The 20,710-nt window shown below is 40.6% G+C and overlaps 1 protein-coding gene across 2 annotated transcripts in view; it reads left to right on the top strand.

Annotated features, from left to right (window-relative positions):
- The window catches only part of LOC148846300 (uncharacterized), a 73,750-nt gene that overhangs the window by 10,643 nt on the left and 42,397 nt on the right, over nt 1-20,710 (top strand). For both annotated transcript variants that reach the window (XM_088956051.1, XM_088956052.1), the window contains exons 5-8: nt 1,168-1,213; nt 8,192-8,264; nt 8,348-8,405; nt 15,160-15,255. In XM_088956051.1, the coding sequence (XP_088812177.1) occupies nt 1,168-1,213; nt 8,192-8,264; nt 8,348-8,405; nt 15,160-15,255 (273 nt within the window). The remainder of the gene's footprint in view (nt 1-1,167; nt 1,214-8,191; nt 8,265-8,347; nt 8,406-15,159; nt 15,256-20,710) is intronic.

A 20,710-nucleotide genomic window follows, 5' to 3' on the forward strand; every position in this document is an offset into this window, starting at 1 on the left:
ATACAGGCTGAATCTCTAGCCCTACTTCAAGGTCTAAAGATGGCTGAGCAGATAGGAACAACAGACTTAAAAATCGAAGGAGACTCTCTATTGGTCATCTCTTGGGCCAAAAACATCACATCAGCACCTTGGAAGCTCAAGTTTATTTTCAGAGAAATTGACACACTTGCAAGGTAGTTCAACTCTCAGTTTGGGTGGGTTAAAAGGGATGCAAATGGGATGGTGGATACCCTAGCAAAACAAGGGGCAAATAGATCTTCATTGTATTGGGCAGAATTGTAACTGATTGCTGGAGATTGCAATTTCCTATGCAATCTTTAGCTATTGTATCTTAATCTCTCTGTTATTAATGAAAGATTTTTACTGCTCAAAAAAAAAAAAAAAACAGCCCCAAAAGCCTGCCTTACCCTTTTAAGTTTTAATTTCCCAATATTATCTCCCCAAAGCCAAAATAGAATAGAATCCCCCAATCCCGAACAGGATATAACCCAAAATTACAAGCAAATGAATCTTAACCCCTAATCAACCTGAAAAAAAATCTAACAGACTGACCCAGAAGAATCAATCCTCTGTCCAATGACAACAGCCCTACACTCAACAAGCAAAAAACCCTTCAAAGAGTTGCCCAATCAATTGCCCAGCTATTCACCAGCTTCATAGCTACAGCCTAGAGCAAGAGCCTCTTTGTTTCTTTCAATCATCCTCTCTGTCTTCTTTACCCTCTTATTGGGTCCAACCCCAAATAATCCCCATTTCAATCTAGTGGATACTTTTGATATGTGAATAGTCTGAGTACTTTTCTGACCTCTGAACCTTCTAACTGCATAGGGAAATAACTTATAGCCATTATTATTATGGCTTAGCATGAGTTAAATTTTTGGCACTTCTGTTTCACACATACATTCTTGTTACAGTTAAGTTGCTTTCATTCTGTTCTAAGCACATTGCCTCTTGTAGGTGTAATTGGGAATCTCCTAAAAACACCCACTTATATTATTTTAAAAAGATACCTTCAAGTATGTCATTTTCTAGATATATTATAAATAAGGTACTTCCATTATAAAAGGTTTAAAGTAGATAAAGGTATTATTGCTAATTGAAAATTTGGAATGGTTCAACTTGTGACATGTTTCTAATTTTTTGTGGAGTTTATTGGATCTGTTGCAGTGAATCTCCAAAGGGTGCAAATGATGCCTCTACATTTCAGCGTAAGGTACTGGATCATGGTCAAGTAATACTCACCTTGATAAAACTGAAAAACTTTGCACAATATAACATGGATTTATCTGTAAAGGCATATGTTTGTAAAAAAATGGTTAGTGGATCTTTTTTTACAGTTTTGGATTACTATGTTTCACTGCATGTTATTGTTAACATTTCTCCAAAATTCTAGGGGAAAATGCTTGGTGAGTGTTGGTTGAAAATTTTATGGACTGGAGAATGGACATGACTCTAGATTCTTTATACATATTAGGCTAATTTTTTTTTTTTGAAACAGGTGAAGTAAGAATTTCATTAGGACAAAAACATGTACAACAAGGAGCTGTACACGGGGATTTACAAAAACTGCACCAGAAAAGCTACAAAAAGACTCCCAACCGCAAAAAAGGAATTAAAACTTCTTTCCTTGAAAACATCGTTTACTGCCAACCAGGAAAACATTTTTCCCAAAACTTTCTGAAATACTGTATCTGAGGAGCTATGTTGGTTCTTGAAAATCCTTGCGTTCCTCTCCTGCCATATGCACCAGAAAACTGCAGCAGGAGTCAGATTCCAAACCATGCCCTCTTTAGTTAGACCTTTGACTCTCCAACTCTTCACAAGATCTGTCACTGATTCAGGGCAGCAACTGTTCACCTCGTATAAATTCTCGACTTTGTTCCAGACCTCACAGGAGAAAACACGGTGGAGTAGCAGGTGGTTTACTACTCGGTATGATTCTGACAAAGCACACAGACAGTTTGTTTAACAGCATACCCTTCTTTTCCAGATTATCCCTAGTTAAAATCTTGTTAAAGTAGGCTGTCCATACAAAAAACGCCACCTTTGTGGGCACTCCCTTACACCATACAGACTTAACTGGGATTGGCTCATCCTCTGATCTGGAAAAATAGTTGTAAAAGGACCTAACTGAGAATTCCCCTGACTTCTCTCACTCCCAAACTTTTCTATCCTCTCTCCCTAATTCCACTGGGGTGCTATACAACAAATGCAGCAATTCTACTAGACACTCCACTTCCCAATCATTCAGATTTCGCCTGAAGATAGGAACCCAAACAATATTTCCACTCATTCATAAAAAAAAGAACAATATTTCCACTCTGCACCTGCAAATAGTCTGAAACCAGAGCATCTTTGTCCACTGCTACTTCAAAGAGGGTAGGGTAAGAGGCCCTCAAGGGTCTATTATCACACCATAAGTCTTTCCAGAAAAGAACTTGCCTCCCATTCCCAACCCTAAATTTAATTCCATTTGAGAATGGACCATAAGTTTTCCCAATCCCTTTCCAGACAGAGCATCCATAGAATTGGTTTAGCTCACCCGGGACCCAATCAGAGATCCCATAACCATACTTGGCTGCTATCACCCTTCTCCACAAACCACCTTGATTCTCCTCAAATCTCCAAAGCCACTTCCCCAGTAAAGCGGAATTGAGATCCTTTATTCTTCTCACACCCAGTCCCCCCTGAGATTTGGGTTTTGCAGATCTTGGACCAGCTAACCAACATGAATTTTTTCTTCTCATCCCTCCATCCGTTCCACAAAAACTCCTGCATCTTCCTCTCCAAAGACTTAGCCATCCCACTAGGAATTGGATATAAAGAGAGCAAATACAAGGAAAGGGAAGATAGAACACTTTTCAGCATAGTTAATTTACCTCCATAAGTAAGTACTTGTACTTCCAAGAAGCCAAACTCTTGTCTAATCTCTCTACAATGGGCTCCCATATTGATTTGGAGTTGCACCTAGTGCCTAGAGGCATCTCCAGATATTCAAAGGAAGTGTACCTCTTTTACATCCCCACTCCTCCGCCCACCTCTCTATTTCTGGTACATCTCCCACTGCAACCAGTTCAGTTTTATGCCTGTTTACATGGATGCCTGACACAATCTCAAACCACTGCAGCACGGCCATTACATAACCAAGCTGATGAACTGAAGCTTCACAAAATATGAGAGTGCCATCTGCAAACTGCAACAAAGAAACCTCCACCCTTTTATCTCCCACCTGAAAACCTTCTATGAACCCCCCTGCTGTGGCCCTTTTCATCATTCTGCTTAGAGCTTCAGTCACACATATAAAAAGGAAGGGGGAAAAAGGATCCCCTTGCCTTAGGCCCCTAGAACTCCTAAAGTGACCACAGGACACCTCATTTACTAGGACTGAGAACGAGGGAGTAATCACACATACTTTCATCCAATCCCACCATTTAGAGCTAAAATCCATTCTTCTTAGGATGTAGTCTAAGAATTGCCAGTTGATATGATCATAAGTCTTTTCAAAATCGATTTTACAGAGCAGTCCAGCCCTCCCACTTCTCAGTCTTGTATCTATCATCTCATTTGCTACTAACACTCCATCTACCATGAGTCTACCCTCCACAAAGCACCTTGACTTTCTGAGATTAGGGTCCCCATGACTAGTTTGAGCCTCTTAGAAAGAACCTTGGAAATTAATTTGTATATACTACCAACCAGACTAATTGGTCTGAAGTCTCCCACTTCCTCTACCCCTTTTTTCTTTGGAGCTAGAGTTATAAAAGTGGAATTTAAACTCCTTTCCTGAGCTGCTGAGTTATGGAATTCTTTCAACACCCTTTAAACATCATTCTTTAGAAAACCCCAACAGTCTTTGTAGAATGCCATGGTAAACCCATCCGGACCCAGAGCCTTATCTCCTTCCATCTCTTTTAAAGCCTCCGAAATCTCCCTTTCTTCAAACTCTCTCTCCAAATCTGCAGCTTGCTCCTCTGAGAGGCCATCAAACTCCAGGCGATCAAGTTTTGGCCTGTTATCCCACTCTTCCTTGTAAAGATTCTCATTCCACAATATGGCTTTTCATTCTGTCTACCTCCTCCAACAACACACCGTCCACAACCTACTTTTTCAGAATATTTTCCCTTCTCCTAGAACTAGCTAATTTATGAAAAAACTTTGTGTTGTTATCACCCTTTTTTAACCAGAAACATTTGGAACACTGCATTTTGTCTCCTCTTGATAGGCCGTTCTGTCGAAATCCAGCTTGGCTCCTTGTCTCTTCCTTTTTTCTTCCTGAGTTAACTGCCTCTCCTCTTTAGCTCTGTTGATTTCGACTATTGTATCTAAACAACTTTTCAGTTTCTGTTCCACCCCTTTGAAAGAGTCCTTCCAGATTTTAATTTGCTCCTTTAAGGCCTTCAACTTCTTGCCAAACACATGACTAGCTGTTCCTTCCACAGAAACACCTTCCCACCAACTTCTCAACTGCTCCACAAAACCTTCCTCTTCAAGCCACAAGTTATCGAATCTGAAAAGCACTGGCTTGAATTGAATGCCACCGCAATCCAGGCAAATGGGAATATGGTCTGTTAAAGGTCTAGGAAGGGCCTCTTGGGACAGATTAGGGAACTTCTCTTCCCACTCAGTAGACACCACAAAACGGTCTACTTCATAAGAGTTGCATCCTCCTGATTGTTTGTCCAAGTGAATTTGGCTCCAATCAAAGGAAGATCCACTAACTCCCATCTCTCCATAAAGCTGGCAAAATCCCTCATGGCTCTCCTGGATCTCACTTCCCCTTTGTTCTCATTCTCAAAACGAGTAGTGTTGAAATCCCCTCCTACCACCCAAGGCATATTCCACTCTTCTCTTACTTCAACAAGTTCCTGCCAGAAAAAATCACTTTAGGAGTTCACATTTGGACCATATATTGCAGTTAAAACAAAATCCCAACCATCTTGGAGCAACTGGAACCAAATTGAAATAGAAAAAAGACTCACCTTCCTACCCTTTACTTCTACCACATTTGAATCCCAGATAACTATTATCCCACCTGCAGTCCCCACTGCATGGGAAGCTTCCCAATTACAATCACGTTCTCCCCAAATGCTTCCTATTTTCTGGGCATCCAAAGTATCCATTTTGGTTTCCTGGAGACAAAGGATATCCGCCTTCCACTTGCTTATATGTGCCCCTGCCACCACCATTCTCCTGCCTGAGTTCAGACCTCTGATATTCCAAGAGACAATCTTCATTTGGAAGAAGAGACAGTTTAGTTTGGTGGTCCATTCCCATCCCCGCCCTCCCCTTAAGCCTTACCCCTTAATCCCTCCTTTCCGCCCCTCGCTACACCCCTAGCAACTTCGTTAAGGCCCCAAGACAATCTAAACAGCTCCCTTTCTGTCCTCCTCCCTTTCTTCCCTTTTTCTTCGAGCACTCTTCTCTCCACCACTACAAGATACGACTTTGTCAGCTTTTCCATGTCCTTAAGAGACACCCCCAGGAAGGCACCAAACTCCATGAACTTGGATAACATCCAAGTGGAAGGTTCTTGAATCATATTAGGTTAATTATTTTTTTTTGAAGAATAAAGATAAATTCATTAAAAGAAAAAGAGAATACAAGAGAAAGGTGATAAGAAATCACCCAAGAGAAAGCAATAGACGCAAACACAAACTCACTTCCTTTGACACCAGATTACAGCCAAACAAGACAAAAACAAAAAGCACATGTCCGACTCCGATCACCTTCACCCAGCTCCTTGAATCGCATAACCCTGACATCATCTCCCTACTCACCTTTGAACACTCCATCCTGCCTATTGACATCCTCATCCCACTTCTTTCTTCCCTCCCCAATTACTGCTATCTTCAAACTCTCTTCCTTCCTATTTCTCTTGAACTCCTCAAAGGCCTTCATAGCAAATTCCTAACCTCCCCAAAAAAATAAGCCAAGGCTTTTTCCAATCTCAACTTCTTTCTCCACTAACTTCTGAAGAGGCAAAGCTTCATTCTTTTTCGCCATTGAATTCTTGTCAACTTTAGAACCTTCAAAACTCTCTTTCTCATCTTGATGCACCTTACCCAGATGGGGATCCAGTGGTTGGGATTGTATCATTGCTCCACAAAGACCAGATTCTGATGGAGAAATGCCTCTCAATCCTTTTCTTTTGTAAATCCATTTAAAACCTTTTGTAGGTCCTGCCCCCACTAGACCAAGCTTCAACTAGGAAAAATTTTGGTCACAAACAACATGAGGATTTCTTGAAACCCGTGCTTTCTTGCTAGTTAACCCATTATACTTCACTCTTCTCATCAACCTTGCTCCTCCGACCCAGATCGATGCCCAATCTTCCAATCTTCACCTCTTCAAAACACAAGTTGTCACCGGTTAGATTCTTGTCCTAGAAACCATTGCAGCCGTGAGCCACCTGCCTTGACAGCCCTCCCTTCTACAACTTCACCTTTGATCTTGTTTTTAGCACCGACAGAGACACTTTCTACCTCAATCTCCTCCTCCCCCTCCCCCAACTTTATCAGCTTAGCTGAAGGAACCTCTCGAGGTGCAATAAGATCAGGCTTTTCTGGAACATCCATGTTTTCCTGAGGCTTTGCTGCATTTTCCTCAACCCGAACAGAGGCCAAGGAATCTCCAACATCTTTAGAACTGAGGCCTGAAGCACTATCAACTGGAGGAAGACAACGATTGTCATGCTCCATCCCAACTCCTTTAACTAACCTCTTTGCACCATTCTTATTGTACTTGGTGATCGCCCAGACCCAAGCTTCTCCCTTTTTCCTTGGAAAACTTTTACCAAAAGTTCTGAACCATTTAAACTTCGGCTGCTTGAAACCCAAAGACCAATTTTTGTTCACTTTATCTTTTGTACGCTGATTGGCCTTCCTTCATAACAATCAACTTTTAGGATCTAGGTCCGACTCGGCCCTCCACTTGACCTAGTGGTCCTAAGTGTCTCTTCAGAATCCACCGCTTTCTTCTCAATTAAACCTTCCTCATACCCCTCGACCTTTTCCACATCAGAACCACAACCCACTAAAGTAAGCAGGCCTGAATTAGCAGTTAAGTTGGCCAGGTTCAGCTGGGCCCCAATTACTTCACAACTCTTCAATTTCCTCCAACCTCAATCTTCACAATGACTCCTTGGGCCAGCCTCACTCAACTTTCCTAAAATACCAAAATTGCCCTCATCATCAACCTCAGTTCTTCCTTCCACCTCCTGACTGTTCGACTTCTTACCTACAACAAAGGTCTGATCACTTTCGCTGGTAGGTCCCTTGCATTGAAGAAAATCATCCACCCACCTTGGTAGGAACCTTTAACTACTAGTCTCAGTTCATAACTCTCCCCCACAAAATGAAGGGAAAGCAGAGAAGGCACCAACTGAATTTCTGACACCTCCATCAATATGCGCACAGCATTTAAATTCCGCAAAAAGTTCGTCTTTGCATCGCCTCCTTGGGCCAGAGCCTCACTCAACCTTAATTATGCTTGTGTATACTTATCAAGTAGTCCATATATTAATTTTCAGGCATTTTCTTTTCCCATTTGAATGTTTTTCTGCTAAATAAACCTAACCTAATACATAATGCACATGCATGTGTCTATGGATACATAATTCACAATGTTGAATAAAATTTTAAGAGAAATATATCTTGATTTATATCTTATAAATGGCTGGAGTTATATCTGCAGTGGCAGATAAATATGTATACATTTGTGTACATATATGAACAGTACAAGTATGTTTGTCTATCTTTCTACCTATATATATATATATATATATGTATATATGTACCAGCATTTTTGCATTTTTTAATCATTAACAAGATTAAAAGAGCTCAGCTCAAAAGCTGGAAGAAAAATACAATCACCTAGGTTACAACGAAGGAACTAGATATCTAGCATCTTGAAATGAAAAGGTCAAACTGAAATGTACATATCATATCAAAAGAAAAAGAAATATCTAACATGGGATGGAGTGTCTCCTATATAACTTCACCTTTCCAACTCCTTCCACTATCAGCTAGGGAGTAGGGAGGGTATAGGATTTCTAGCATTAACTTTCTGTCCTATGTTGAATGTGACTTAATCCTATGACAAGTTGCCTTCTTTTAATACATATCATATCTTTGTTAAGAAATGTTTACCTTATTTATATTCAAGTTCAATGATGTATCTTTGTTTGCTTCAGCTGGCAGTGGAGTGCATATTTTGCTCGGCATGTATTCGCTTCGTTGAGTGTTGCCCACAAGAGGGGCTTACAGGTTTGTTTGTTTTATTGATATTAGCCTCTTTGACCATATCTGGACACCTTAGTCAAAAAGTCATGGTTTTCTCCTCATTGCAGAGAAGCTTTGGTCTGGACTTGAAAACTTCGTTTTCGACTGGCTAATCAATGCTGACAGGTGGGGCTGTTTGAGATGGGTTTATTATTTCATGTGTATAATTTGCATGTTTATTCTACACATTGAACTCTTTTTCCTTCATTTGCACATTATCTTTCAATGGTACTTGTTGATAAAAAAAATTAGGTTATCTTTGTACAGTGGCTTTTGAATTACTTGGGGATGCCTTTAGGGGATAATTCGAGGAATAACAGTTTTTGGAGCCCGGTAATTGATAGGTTTATGAAAAGTTTAGCCTCTTGGAAGAAGAATTATTTTTCTCTGGGTGGCAGAATCACTTTGATCAAGTCTACATTTTCTAGCTTGCTAGCATATTATCTATTTGTTTTTAGGATCCCAAAAAGAATAAGTAGTGTTCGAAAAACCGATGAGAGATTTCTTGTGGGAGCTAGGGGAGGATAGGAAAGATCCTAGGGTGAATTGGGGAAATGGTTGTGGAGGTTTGGAGGGAATAATGATAAGTTGTGGACTAAGGTAATTTTGAGTATTCATGGATAGGCAGATGATGGTTGGGACTCTGGGGTTGTGGCAAGGACTACTATAGTTTCTCCTTGGAAATTCATACATGCCATTCTTCCATCATTTTTGCAATACATCAGGTATGACCTTTGTTTTGGAAATCAGGTAAAGTTTTGGGAACACCTTTGGGTGGGGGATGTACCTTTGAAAGTTTGATTTCCTCTTTACTTTCCCTCTCCTGGTGTAATGGGAAGTTTGTGTATGATTTTTTTGGTTTTCTCTGACTCAAACTTTAGGCTTGATTGGGATTTGGGTCTTAGAAGAGGCCTTAGGGAGTCAAAATTTGGAAATGTTCTGGAACTAATTCAGATTTTGAATGGGGTGGTGTTGGATCCTTCAAAGAGGGATAATAGAATTTGGACCTTATCCCCTTCTGGGGCATTCTCCTGTGCTTCTTTCTTTAAGTCCCTGGTGCAACCTACCAACAACTTCATACAAACTTTTCCAGTAAAGGAAGTTTGGGGTGAGCCGATCCCTCCAAGGATTGGAACATTTTGCTGGGAAGCATTCCTGAAAAGATGTAACACTTGTGACTTATTCCAGAGGAAAAAGGCCTAATCGATGCTTCCCCCCCAAGTTGGTGCATCCTTTTGCAAGGTTAATGGTAAAAACTACTACCACTTATTAATTTTTTGCCCTTTTGTTTTTGATATATGGGATTGGTTTTTTTTTCTTTATTTGGTTATAGGTGGATCCCTTCACCGGATATACAAAGCTTGTTTGCTACTTCTTTCCTTAGATAGCCGAAGAAAAGGGGTAGGATTATGTGGAGGTGTGTGAGGGCTGCCATTTGCTAGACTTTATGGCAAGAAACTGAAGGTCATTTTCTGATAAGGAAAGGAATAAAGGTGTCATTGAGGTAATAATGGTTAGGATGGTGCATTGGTTAAAATCCTTGGAAATGTTTACTGATGTATTTACGGATATGCTGCTGAATAGTTGGTTGGAGGTTGTAAACTTTGCTCCTATTACATTAACTGCATTTCCTCTGTGGTCACCACCAGCCTCTGGGTTTATAACGTTAACTTTTGATGGTAGTAGTGAGGGCAATCCAGGGCCCTTGAGCTGGTGGTGTGTTCTGAGATGAGAATGGGAAGGTGATTGCATTGTATTTAGGCCCCCTTGAGAGTGGTGACTCTCTTAGAAATGAGGTATATGCTTTAATGGAAGGTCTGAGGAAGATAAAGGAGCTGAAAATCCAAAGGCTAGTTGTTGAAGGAGACTCAAAGTTGGTTACAGGAGGACAATGGACTTTGGAAATATGCCAATGAGAAGGGAGGTTAAGTGGCTAACTAGGGGGTTGGAAGTTCAGATTCATTGGGTGAAGAGGACTGCAAATGCTTTTGCAGATACTTTGGCAAAGCAGGGGGTGGAAAGGGATCAAATGTTTAGGGCTATATTTATATTCATATTTCTGTTCTTTTGGGGAGAGTTAAGCCATTTTATCTCTTCCCGGAGTGCTGTAATTATCTTTTTTCATTAATAAATTGAATTTTTCTGTCATTGATTAAAAAAAATCTTTGTACAGGAGAGGATAACAACGTTCACCAATGATTGTCATTTAGGTGTATATCCACTTATCTGACCTTCCTTGCTAATAAAAAGTTTCATTTTTATATTGGAACATCTTTTACAACTAATTATTATGGACTGGATATTCAGCAACTATGTGAAGCTCTGGTCTGTATACTGATAAATTAACATTCGACCATTGTTAATGGGAACAAATAAAATTTTGTCACAGTGGTATTACTCTTGTTTTGGCCTTAGGTACTTGTGAAATATTATGATTCAGTGCATGGAATCATCTGTTTTCTATTGTTTTGTTCATTCATTTTTTACCTCTAAATGCTATCTATCTGCTCATTTCGAGTGAATCTGTTTGGATCTATATTGCACTAATACCGAAATCACATATAGTTCTTTAATTGAAAATTCACTGGATCTTTGGATTGCAAAACCCTGTCTTATTAACTGAAGACTATGATCCAGTTTTTCCATGGTTAAAAAGGTAGTTATAACTCTATTTCTTTGAATGTCATCCTAGAGACAAATTTTTTCAGCGGCATATCATATGGGTATGTATGCAAATACTTGTCAAGTCAGCCCTTTTTTAAATGATATTACGAAATGTTTTTCTGATTGGTAAATGTTTCAGAGGCTTGTGCCACAGAAAAGAGAAACACTCAGTCTTCTCGGGTGGAACATATTATCATCACCCTGTGCTGATGGAAACTCTTTTGTCTTTAAAGATATCTGTCAGAATTTTGGGTGGATAACACCTTTAGTAAGAAAATATAGAACTTAGCCAGTTATTGAGAGCTTAGAAAATTTATAAAAGAGGATGTAATGGGGGGGATAAATTCCTCCTAGTAATCTCCCGTTTTATCATGATTAGCATTGGGAACTTTTGTTTTGCTATATTTGATGTTAGGTGGAATCTCGCTACAGATATTGATGCCTTAATTAGTACAAACTTCTTCTCTCCTAGAATAAAGGGGGGGTAAAATCCTATGTATTTGCCCAAGAGTTGCTATTCTTTGGACTGTATGGGAAGAATGGATGCTAAAATCTATTTTGACAAATATTAGTTCAGACTCATTAATATACTTGATTAAAATTAGACTCGTTTATCAGGTGGAAACTAGGGAAGAGTATTCTATTTTCCCACTGATGATATGGAGGATGGTCAGCATTGTTAGTCTCATCTATGTGTAGAGTGAGCTTGAATATGGCATCGATACACCCTCCACTAGATGGAATCAAATTGAATTTTGATGGCTGCAGCCCTAGGAAGGGAAATAAAAGTGGCAATATCTGGATTATTAGGTTTTGGTAACTCTATATGAGCAGAACTACAAGCTGTGGTTCAAGGTTTGAAAGTGGCTACTTCAGTTGGCTTGTGGGCCTAATAGTTGAAGGGGATTCAAAGACTTATTCAATCTCTCGTTAAAAGTTGAAGTGGAAGGAACTTGGAAGCTTGGTTATCATATCAGGAAGCAAGGCATTTGGCACTTCCTTCTGGATACCTAGATCTGCTCGATCAGAGGGAAAGCAGTATGGACTGCTCCAAGACATCCTGTACACCATTATTAGTGTACCTTGTATATAATATTGTACTTTTTTGATCAGCGAGGAAGAAATTTGCAGCAGTAAATTGACTTAAGTTTGGCAGTTCTGTCTTAGTACAAACATATCAGAAATTCAACAGCCCATGCTTTACAGCAGGAAATTGAATTACACTGTAGCTGAAAACAATTGCTGTTTGTTAACCTCTTGTTTAGCCAATGAATCCACCATCCCATTTGCAGTTCTCCTGACCCAATTGAATATGACATCCATCTCCCTTGCTAAGCATTAAAATAGTTGGACAAGGAGTAAAGCAAAGGGAATTGAATTTTGAGAGGAGACTCATCTAAACAAAGATTCCCCCAAAAATGAACTTGTTCTCCATCCCCCACATCATATCTAAACAAAGTACCTCTTGTATTGATTTCCATGGAGAAGTTGAAGAGGAACGAGAAGCTACCTTTGCATCCTGGCCATTGTCCTAAGTACCCTGTATGCTTACAATGACCCTGTGCCATAGCCTCCTCCTGTCCCTTTCGGTTGGCAACGACCACAACAAATTTCCTAGCAGAGACATATTTCTGTGAATCACATTCCTAGTTCCTAGCCCATGGCCATCCTTCTCCTTCAATTTTCTCACCAACTCCTACTTTACCAGATAATCCTCTCTTCTCCTGGTTCCCAAAGGAAATCCCTCATATATTTCTCTAGCATCCTGGTCACTTTTATTGAAATAATTCCATCTCTCAATTATTGATTTAATTAGAGTTACCCTCCCACCCAGAGAGAAATAATTCCATCTCTCAATTATTGATCAAAAAAGAAAAAAATAATGGAGGGAAATATTTGGAGGAATCAACAAAACATCAAAATGTTGAAGGTGATGGTTTAGTTGGTGAAGTTGTTCAGATTGATAACAAGATAGATATAAGAAGGTTTATTGATAAAGAAGTTGAAGTGGGATGTAAGGGGGTGGAATTTGCTAGAAAGGTATTCTTGGAACTGGGAGTTATAGAGTCTAAAAGGTCTTTTGAGAAATCAAATTAGCATATTGGAGTTGGTGTTAATTTGGTTTCAGCTGAATTAGAAATCACATTTCTGAAATTTTTGGGGGCTAGGGTGTTTGGGATAATAGGATGATTTTATCAATTGGAAATGGAACATGGATGTATTTTTTTTTCAGTAAAGTAGAATACACATAATTCAAACTATGGCCCAAATCAAATGAAGTCTATTAACCCCTTGTTTTGCTAAGTGTATCTACCATCCTATTTGTAATTCTTCTAACCCAAATTGTAGGAGATGTTTAACTCCCCTTGATAGAACTTCTATTTCCCTGAAAATATGCCTGTACATCCAAGGGACTTTGCAAATGCCTTTCACCCAAATGATGATCAGTTTTGAGTCCCCTCTACTTCCAGAAGGCCGAATTCAGATTGCTTTGCTAATCTAAGACCTTGCAATAAGGCCACCAATTCAGCTTTCAGAGAATCATCCACACCGATAAGTCTTCAGTCCATAGCACCCACCCTTCTGAGGAATCTCTGAAAACACCCCCTATATCTGCTGGCCCTGGATTTACCCATAGAGCTCCCATCAAAATTCATCTTTATTGTGTTGCTTGTTGGAGGTTTCCACTCCATAACCAACTTGTTTCTCACCTTAGATTATTGTGTTGCTCATCCCAAGTTCTTAAAATATCATTCACAGAGAAGTCTTGAAAAAGTTCCTTTGTTTTTACCCAGTGTGCCACTTTGATTTTTAAAATTGTCATAACTGATCTGTTTTTTGCCTTTGATGATTGTACATTTCAGCCCAAGTTCTTATAATATCATTGATCGTGTTTCTTGGTAGAGGTTTCCACCCCACAACTGACCTGTTTTTCACCTTAGATGATTGTGCCACTTCAGCCCAAATTCTTATTAATATTCACTAAGAAGTCTTGAAAATTTTACTTTGATCTTTATAGAGTCTACTAGTTTCTCCTTGGATCTTTCTTCCCAAATTGTCCACACCAAAGCTGCCCTAGGGCCTCTAACTGCCTTCTATGTAACTCTCCCTCTTTTCTTTGGCCTCTTCAAAAAACTCGAGCTAAAATGATTTATCACATCTTGGGGGGGACCCACCTTCACCCAAAGAGAGAACAAAAGTACTCCCAAACAAAGTGAATGAAAGGATAGGAGATTAGTAAATGGAAGATAGTTTCACTGGTTGGTTTACAAAGGAAACAGATAGGAGGAGAAAGACATTTATTTGGCCTTCTTTGCAGCATGTCACAACTATGTATCTTTCCAATAAAAACTTCCCAACAAAAGTTTGAGCTTTGGGTGGGATGGGCTTACTCCAAATCTCTTTCACTAGAAAATTCTACTCCAAAGGATTGGAAAGTAAGAGTTTATTAAAGAAGGAAGCACAAGTAAAGAAAGCCATTAGGAGAGGCAAATCAAACTCTTGTATCCAGATTTTGAACCAAAAACACTAAGTCTAATTTAAGCCCAAAGTCCCAATTTAACCCCACAAGGAAAAACTTTGGTATGGGTTCAAGTTTGTAGTTGAAGAGTATAAAGCAAAGGGCGCTGTACTTTAAGAGGAGACTCACCCAACCGGAGGTCCTCCCAAAGATGGACTCTATTCCCACCCCAACATCAAAATGGGTAAAATTAAGGAAAATTGGGCAAGGGTAAACCTCATGGATTGCTTTCCAAGGAGAAAAAGGATGAGGAAGAAGCTACCTTTCCACCCCAGCCATTGTCCTGTTATGGAAAGGGTAGATTGGTGTTAAAGATTTTGTTATGCAGGGATAGAAGACTTTCAGGGGATATTTTGCAAGTGTTATTCTTAGGGTGTACCGTGTGTTGGGATTGACTTGAAAAGCTATCTTTTTGTTGATTTTGCATGGAACTGTTTGGAGTTGTCTTTTATTTGTTTTTCTCGTGTCTGGTGGTTTCTTATGACCTGATCTTGTAACTTCTTTTTATTTTAATTCTATTTCTCTGGACTGAAGCATGTAATATAGAAGCCAACTTTGGATACTGAACCTTTCTGAACAATTGTCTTTTTGTTGGTCTTAGGGAAAAATATGCAATTCATAGTATCCTCAAGGTTAAACATTAGGATTTCCATTTACTTTATTCCTTGGTATTGATGAAATGCTTACTAATTGCAGGGTTGTAAGCCAGGTTGAATATCCCTCATTGGTTGATTTGCGAGGACTCCTTCTGGACCTAGTTGCACAGCTACTAGGGGCTTTGTCCCGGATCAGGTAGCCAAAAAATCTCCAGTTTATTCATTGGTATTAGTTAATACATGCTTAATAAAATTTTATGGATAGTTAAATGCCCTAATCTGTGACTATTTTCTCTTTTGGAGCAGTCAGGTATGCTCTACAATTAATACCTAATCATAATCCTCTTAAGTCAATTCAACTATTTCTTTCTTTTTTTGAAGAACGGTCATAATTTCATTATGTATAATCAAAACAAGGGAAGGATGTATATAAGAGGATGTATTAAAAAGGCCTTGGCAACACAAAAAAGAAAAGCCCAGTTACGCAAAAGGCATCATATTTGCATTGTACAAAAAGTCCCTCCAAACTCAGATTTATCTCTTTACCAAAAAAAAAAAAACAAAACAGACCCTCTGCCACCTGATTTAATTCTATGGGGATCCATCTGAAACTGAAACTCATATTACAAATCTCTTGAATTTCATGAAGAAAGTGGGAGAGCTTCTACTGGCCAGAAACACGAACATTGGCCCAATTTATGGCATTCCTAGAGTCCTCTTCAGCTACTAGGGATCTAAACTGCTGAGATTTGGCAAATTTAAGTCCCTCAAAAGGGCAAAGAACTCAGCACCTGCTGCACCTGCTGCTGAGGTAGGGCCACTATACACCCATATTAGACCACTGTTGGAGCTAAGCAATAAACCCCCAGTTCCATCTGCTGAAGGAGATTCTTGGAGAAGTTATATGCATCATAATTACTTCATATCTGTTGAAGTTTGACCTGCCCTAGAATTCTGTCTTGTTCATTGACTTTAAAGTAAAGTAAACAGCAAGAAGTAGGAGAGGAAAGAAGAAGAGAGAAAAGAGAGAAAGGCTGGTTCGAATTAGAGAAAAAGTTCTCCCTAGATTCGGCCAGACCTGTTATTATATTATTAACTTGTTGGAAAAGACTTGAGTGCCCTTCTTTAAGTAAGAGGCACTCGAACTAACATAACCGTACACATCAACATTCTCAACAAGTACAAAGACTGAAATACCCCTTCACTAACACCACTAACACTCCCCCTCAAGCTAGTGAGTATATATCATATAATCCCAGCTTGTTACATATGTAGTCTACTCTCCCCCGACTCAAACCTTTTGTAAACAAGTCTGCCCACTGGTTTCCCGTACTAACATATGCAGTTTCTATCACCCCATTCAGCACCTTCTCTCTCACAAAATGACAGTCAACTTCGATGTGCTTGGTTCATTCATGAAACACTGGATTGGAAAAGATATGAACCGCTGCCTGATTGTCACAATAGAGCTTCATTGGAGTACTGATGTCATATCCTATCTCTTGTAGAAGGTTCCTCAGCCACACTAATTCACAAGCAGTATGTGCCATGGCCCTATATTCTGCTTCTGCACTGCTTCTTGCCACAACTGTTTGCTTCTTACTTTTCCACGTTACCAGGTTACACCCCAGAAAGGTGCAATAGCTTGTGGTAGATCGTTTATCAGACATAGAACCTGCCCAATCAACATCGGTGTATCCTTTTACTACCAGTTTTCCACCACTCCTGTACAACAAACCATGACCAGGAGCTCCTTTCAGATAGCTCACAATCCTTAGCACTGCATTCCAATGTGGGACCAAAGGTTTCTGCATGAACTGACTCACCACACTAATCGCGAATGAAATATCTGGCCGAGTAATGGTTAGATAGTTTAGTTTGCCTATAAGTCGTCGGTATTTGCCAGGGTCTTCAAATATTTCACCTATATCACTGCTCAGCCTCGTATTCGTTTCCATAGGTGTCTCAGCCGGTTTAGTACCCAACAACCCTGTTTCTTCCAGTAAATCAAGCACATATTTCCTCTGACACAAATTAATGCCATGCTTAGATCTTGCTACCTCTATGCCCAAAAAGTATTTCAATTTGCCAAGGTCCTTTGTCTGAAAGTGTTCCTGTAGAAATGCCTTCAATCTGTCAATGCCCATTTTATCATTCCTAGTCACAACGATATCATCCACATACACCGCCAATATTATTTTGCCTGCCGAAGAGTCAAAACTGAAGACAGAGTGATCAACTTGGCACTGTTTCATACCAAACTTCTTGACCACCTCACTGAACCTACAGACCATGCGCGAGGGGACTGTTTAAGTCCATAAATAGCCTTCTTAAGTCTGCATAACTTACCATCCTCCCCCTGAGCAACAAACTCGGGTGGTTGCTCCATGTAGATCTCCTCGAGCAAATCACCATGCAAAAAGGCATTTTTGATATCTAGCTGATGGAGAGGCCAATCATACATAGCTGCAAGGGAGATGACGACACGAACTGACCCTATCTTAGCAACCGGGAAGAATGTCTCTGTGTAGTCAATGCCATAGGTTTGGGAGTACCCTTTGGCAACCAGCCGCGCCTTCAGGCGTTCAACACGACCATCTGGCAAGTACTTAACACTATACACCCACTTACAACCGACAACCTGCTTCCCAGGAGGAAGAGCAGTGAGATCCCAAGTGTGATTATGATGCAGAGCAGAGAGCCCTTCTTCCATAGTACGACACCACTCTGGAGAGGTAAGGGCTTCCTAGACACCCTTAGGAACAACCACGGAGGATAACAAAGATATGAACTAGTGATGGGAGGCGGAGAGGTGGGCAAGTGAAACAAAATTGGAAATAGGGTGAAGGGTGCAAGTACGTTTACCTTTCCAGAAGGCAATAGGAAGATCTAGGTCGGAGGCCGGTGTCGGAGCTGGAGCTGGATCTGTCGACGGTGATGAAGCTGGGGGAGCTGTAGCCGGTACACGTGGGCGATGTGTATACACGTGACGGATGGGTGGACGGTCAACCGACAGTGGCACCGGAGGCAAGGACGTAGGCATGACTGGAACCAGAGGTGGATCAACCACAGGAAGAGGAAGAGGAGGTGGTGATGTGGAGGAAGCAGTAGCACCATACCCCACGAAGAACGGAGTAGACTCAAAGAATGTAACATCAGCACATACCAAGGAACGACGAGAACTGGGATAATAACACTTGTACCCTTTTTGAGTTCGGGAATAGCCAAGGAAGATACACTTCAGGGAACGTGCATCTAACTTGTCAGTCCCGGGACCCAGATTATGAACGAAGCAGACACACCCAAATACCCGAGGAGAAAGCGGAAACGAAGAATAAGACACTAAAAGGAGAACGACCATCAAGAATAGACGTGGGCATCCGATTAATTAAGAAACAAGAGGTGAGCATTGCATCGCTCCAAAAGGTTTTGGGAACATTCATGTGGTGCATGAGGGAGCGTGCCGTTTCTACAAGATGGCGGTTCTTTCTCTCAGCAACCCCATTTTGTTGCGGAGTGTAGGTATATGAAGTTTGGTGTATAATGCCATGTTGGTCCAAGTATTTTTGAAAAGATGAAGACATGTATTCACGACCATTATCAGAACGGAAAATTTTGATGTGAACGCCAAATTGATTGCGGATCTTAGCATAAAATTTTTGGAAGATGGCAAAATTCACTTCTTTCTTTCATTAAATAGAGCCACGTCATTCTTGAACAGTCATCAACAAAAATAACAAAATATCGGTATCCATTATATGACATCACTTTATAAGAACCCCAAACATTTGAATGAATTAAAGAAAAAAGACTCGACACACAGTTATCGACCCTAGAACGAAAGGGAATACGGTGGTGTTTCCCAAATTGACATGACTCACAATCTAAATTAGAAAGTTGACTCAATGAAGGGACTAAGGACTGCAACACTTTCAACAAAAGATGACCAAATCTACAATGCCACTAGAGAGGAGAAATGGATGACTGAAGGGCCGTTGACGTTCGTCCACCACCATCAAGATAATACAGTCCACCGACTTCATGCCCTCCACCAATCTTCATCCCCGTCTTGAGATTCTGAAAAACACACATAGAAGGGTAAAATGTGATGGAGCACTTAAGGGACTTGGTCAGCTTACTAACAGACATAAGATTAAATGGAAGCTTAGGTACATATAAAACAGAGGATAGGGATACAGGGTCTAGGTCAACATTACCAACACCACAGATAGATGATGTGGAGCCATTAGCAAGGGTAACAAATTGTGATGTTGAGCAATGAGTGAGAGATGAAAGCACACCTGGAGTTCCCGTCATGTGATCGAAGGCTCCAGATTCAATAATCCAGGGGTTGGGTGTGGATGCCAAACAAGCCATACCTGAGTGTGCAAAGGAAGTTGTGTTCTGCTGCGACTTGGATTGAATAAACCTCTCATACTCATCCCGAGGAACACTCACCAACTCCTTGCCTGGACCATTTGAGGGAGTAAAAGGCATCGGGTCAGCTGACCGGTTCTCCTGTCTAGAGCTGGAACTGGTGTCACTAGTCATGGCATGGTTGGCCCACGTCGAGGGAGGACCATGTAAGTCATAGCAGTAGTTAATGGTATGTCCATCCAAACCACAATGAGTACACTTCCGTGGACCCGAGCCACGTCCTCTACCACGAGCTCCCCCTGAATCTCTGCCTCCAGTACGACCACCACCATGGATATGTGTAGATCCACCACTACCACTCCTGCCAGGCTGGGCTCCTCGAGCCCTACTTCTGCCACCTCGACCTCTCGACACTGCAAATGCTGATTTATCGGAGACATTAGAGTCCATAGATCCAATGGAAGCCCTCCGAAGACGAGCAAACACCTCCTCTAAAGATGGAAGAGCAGATCCCCCTAGTATCTGGGCTCGTACTGGTTCATACTCAGACTTCAGCTCTACCAGAAACCGTGTCACATCAAGCTGCTCTCGTTGTTGCTGTTGAACTTTGACATCTGAAGTGAGAGGATGATAAACATTTAACTCATTACGGATATTCCTCACACTGGCATAGTATTCCTCAAGGCTCTGATTTCCCTGTTGTAGATTGAAGTATTCCTGACACAATTGATATACCCTAGTGGTATTATCCTGACCTGAATACAGTTTCTTAGCATGATCCCACACCTCTTTGGCTGTGTCAAGAAACATGAAGTTCACACTGATTTTGGGTTCCATACTGTTCCACAACCATGTAATGATCTGTGCATCTTCATGTTCCCAGTCTTCATACTCTTGAGAATTAGTGGGGGTTTCTCCTCTCTTATATGCTTCACTTTCTTCTTCGCCTTCAGAAAAACCTCTACAGACTTGGCCCAAGGGACAATTCTCTCCATTCAGTTTAATGGAGGTCATTTGGACATTTAGGTAGTCAGTAGATATCATGACACTAGGTTTACTGTCACTGTTATTTGCCATTGCCGAACTCTCTTATCACTGAATTCTGAGCACTACACACTGCACACTACACACAGACACTCCACCGAAATCTGCACACTGATTTCAACAGTAATAAATGCTGAGAACTGCAACACCACAACCCCTACTCACCGAAGTCTACACACTGATTTCAGCGATATCAAATGCTGAAAACCACACTTGTAATACCACCAACC

The sequence above is a fragment of the Nelumbo lutea genome, chromosome 7, assembly GCF_056320005.1.
Source record: "Nelumbo lutea isolate HS-2025 chromosome 7, American lotus-T2T, whole genome shotgun sequence".
Taxonomy (NCBI): domain Eukaryota; kingdom Viridiplantae; phylum Streptophyta; class Magnoliopsida; order Proteales; family Nelumbonaceae; genus Nelumbo; species Nelumbo lutea.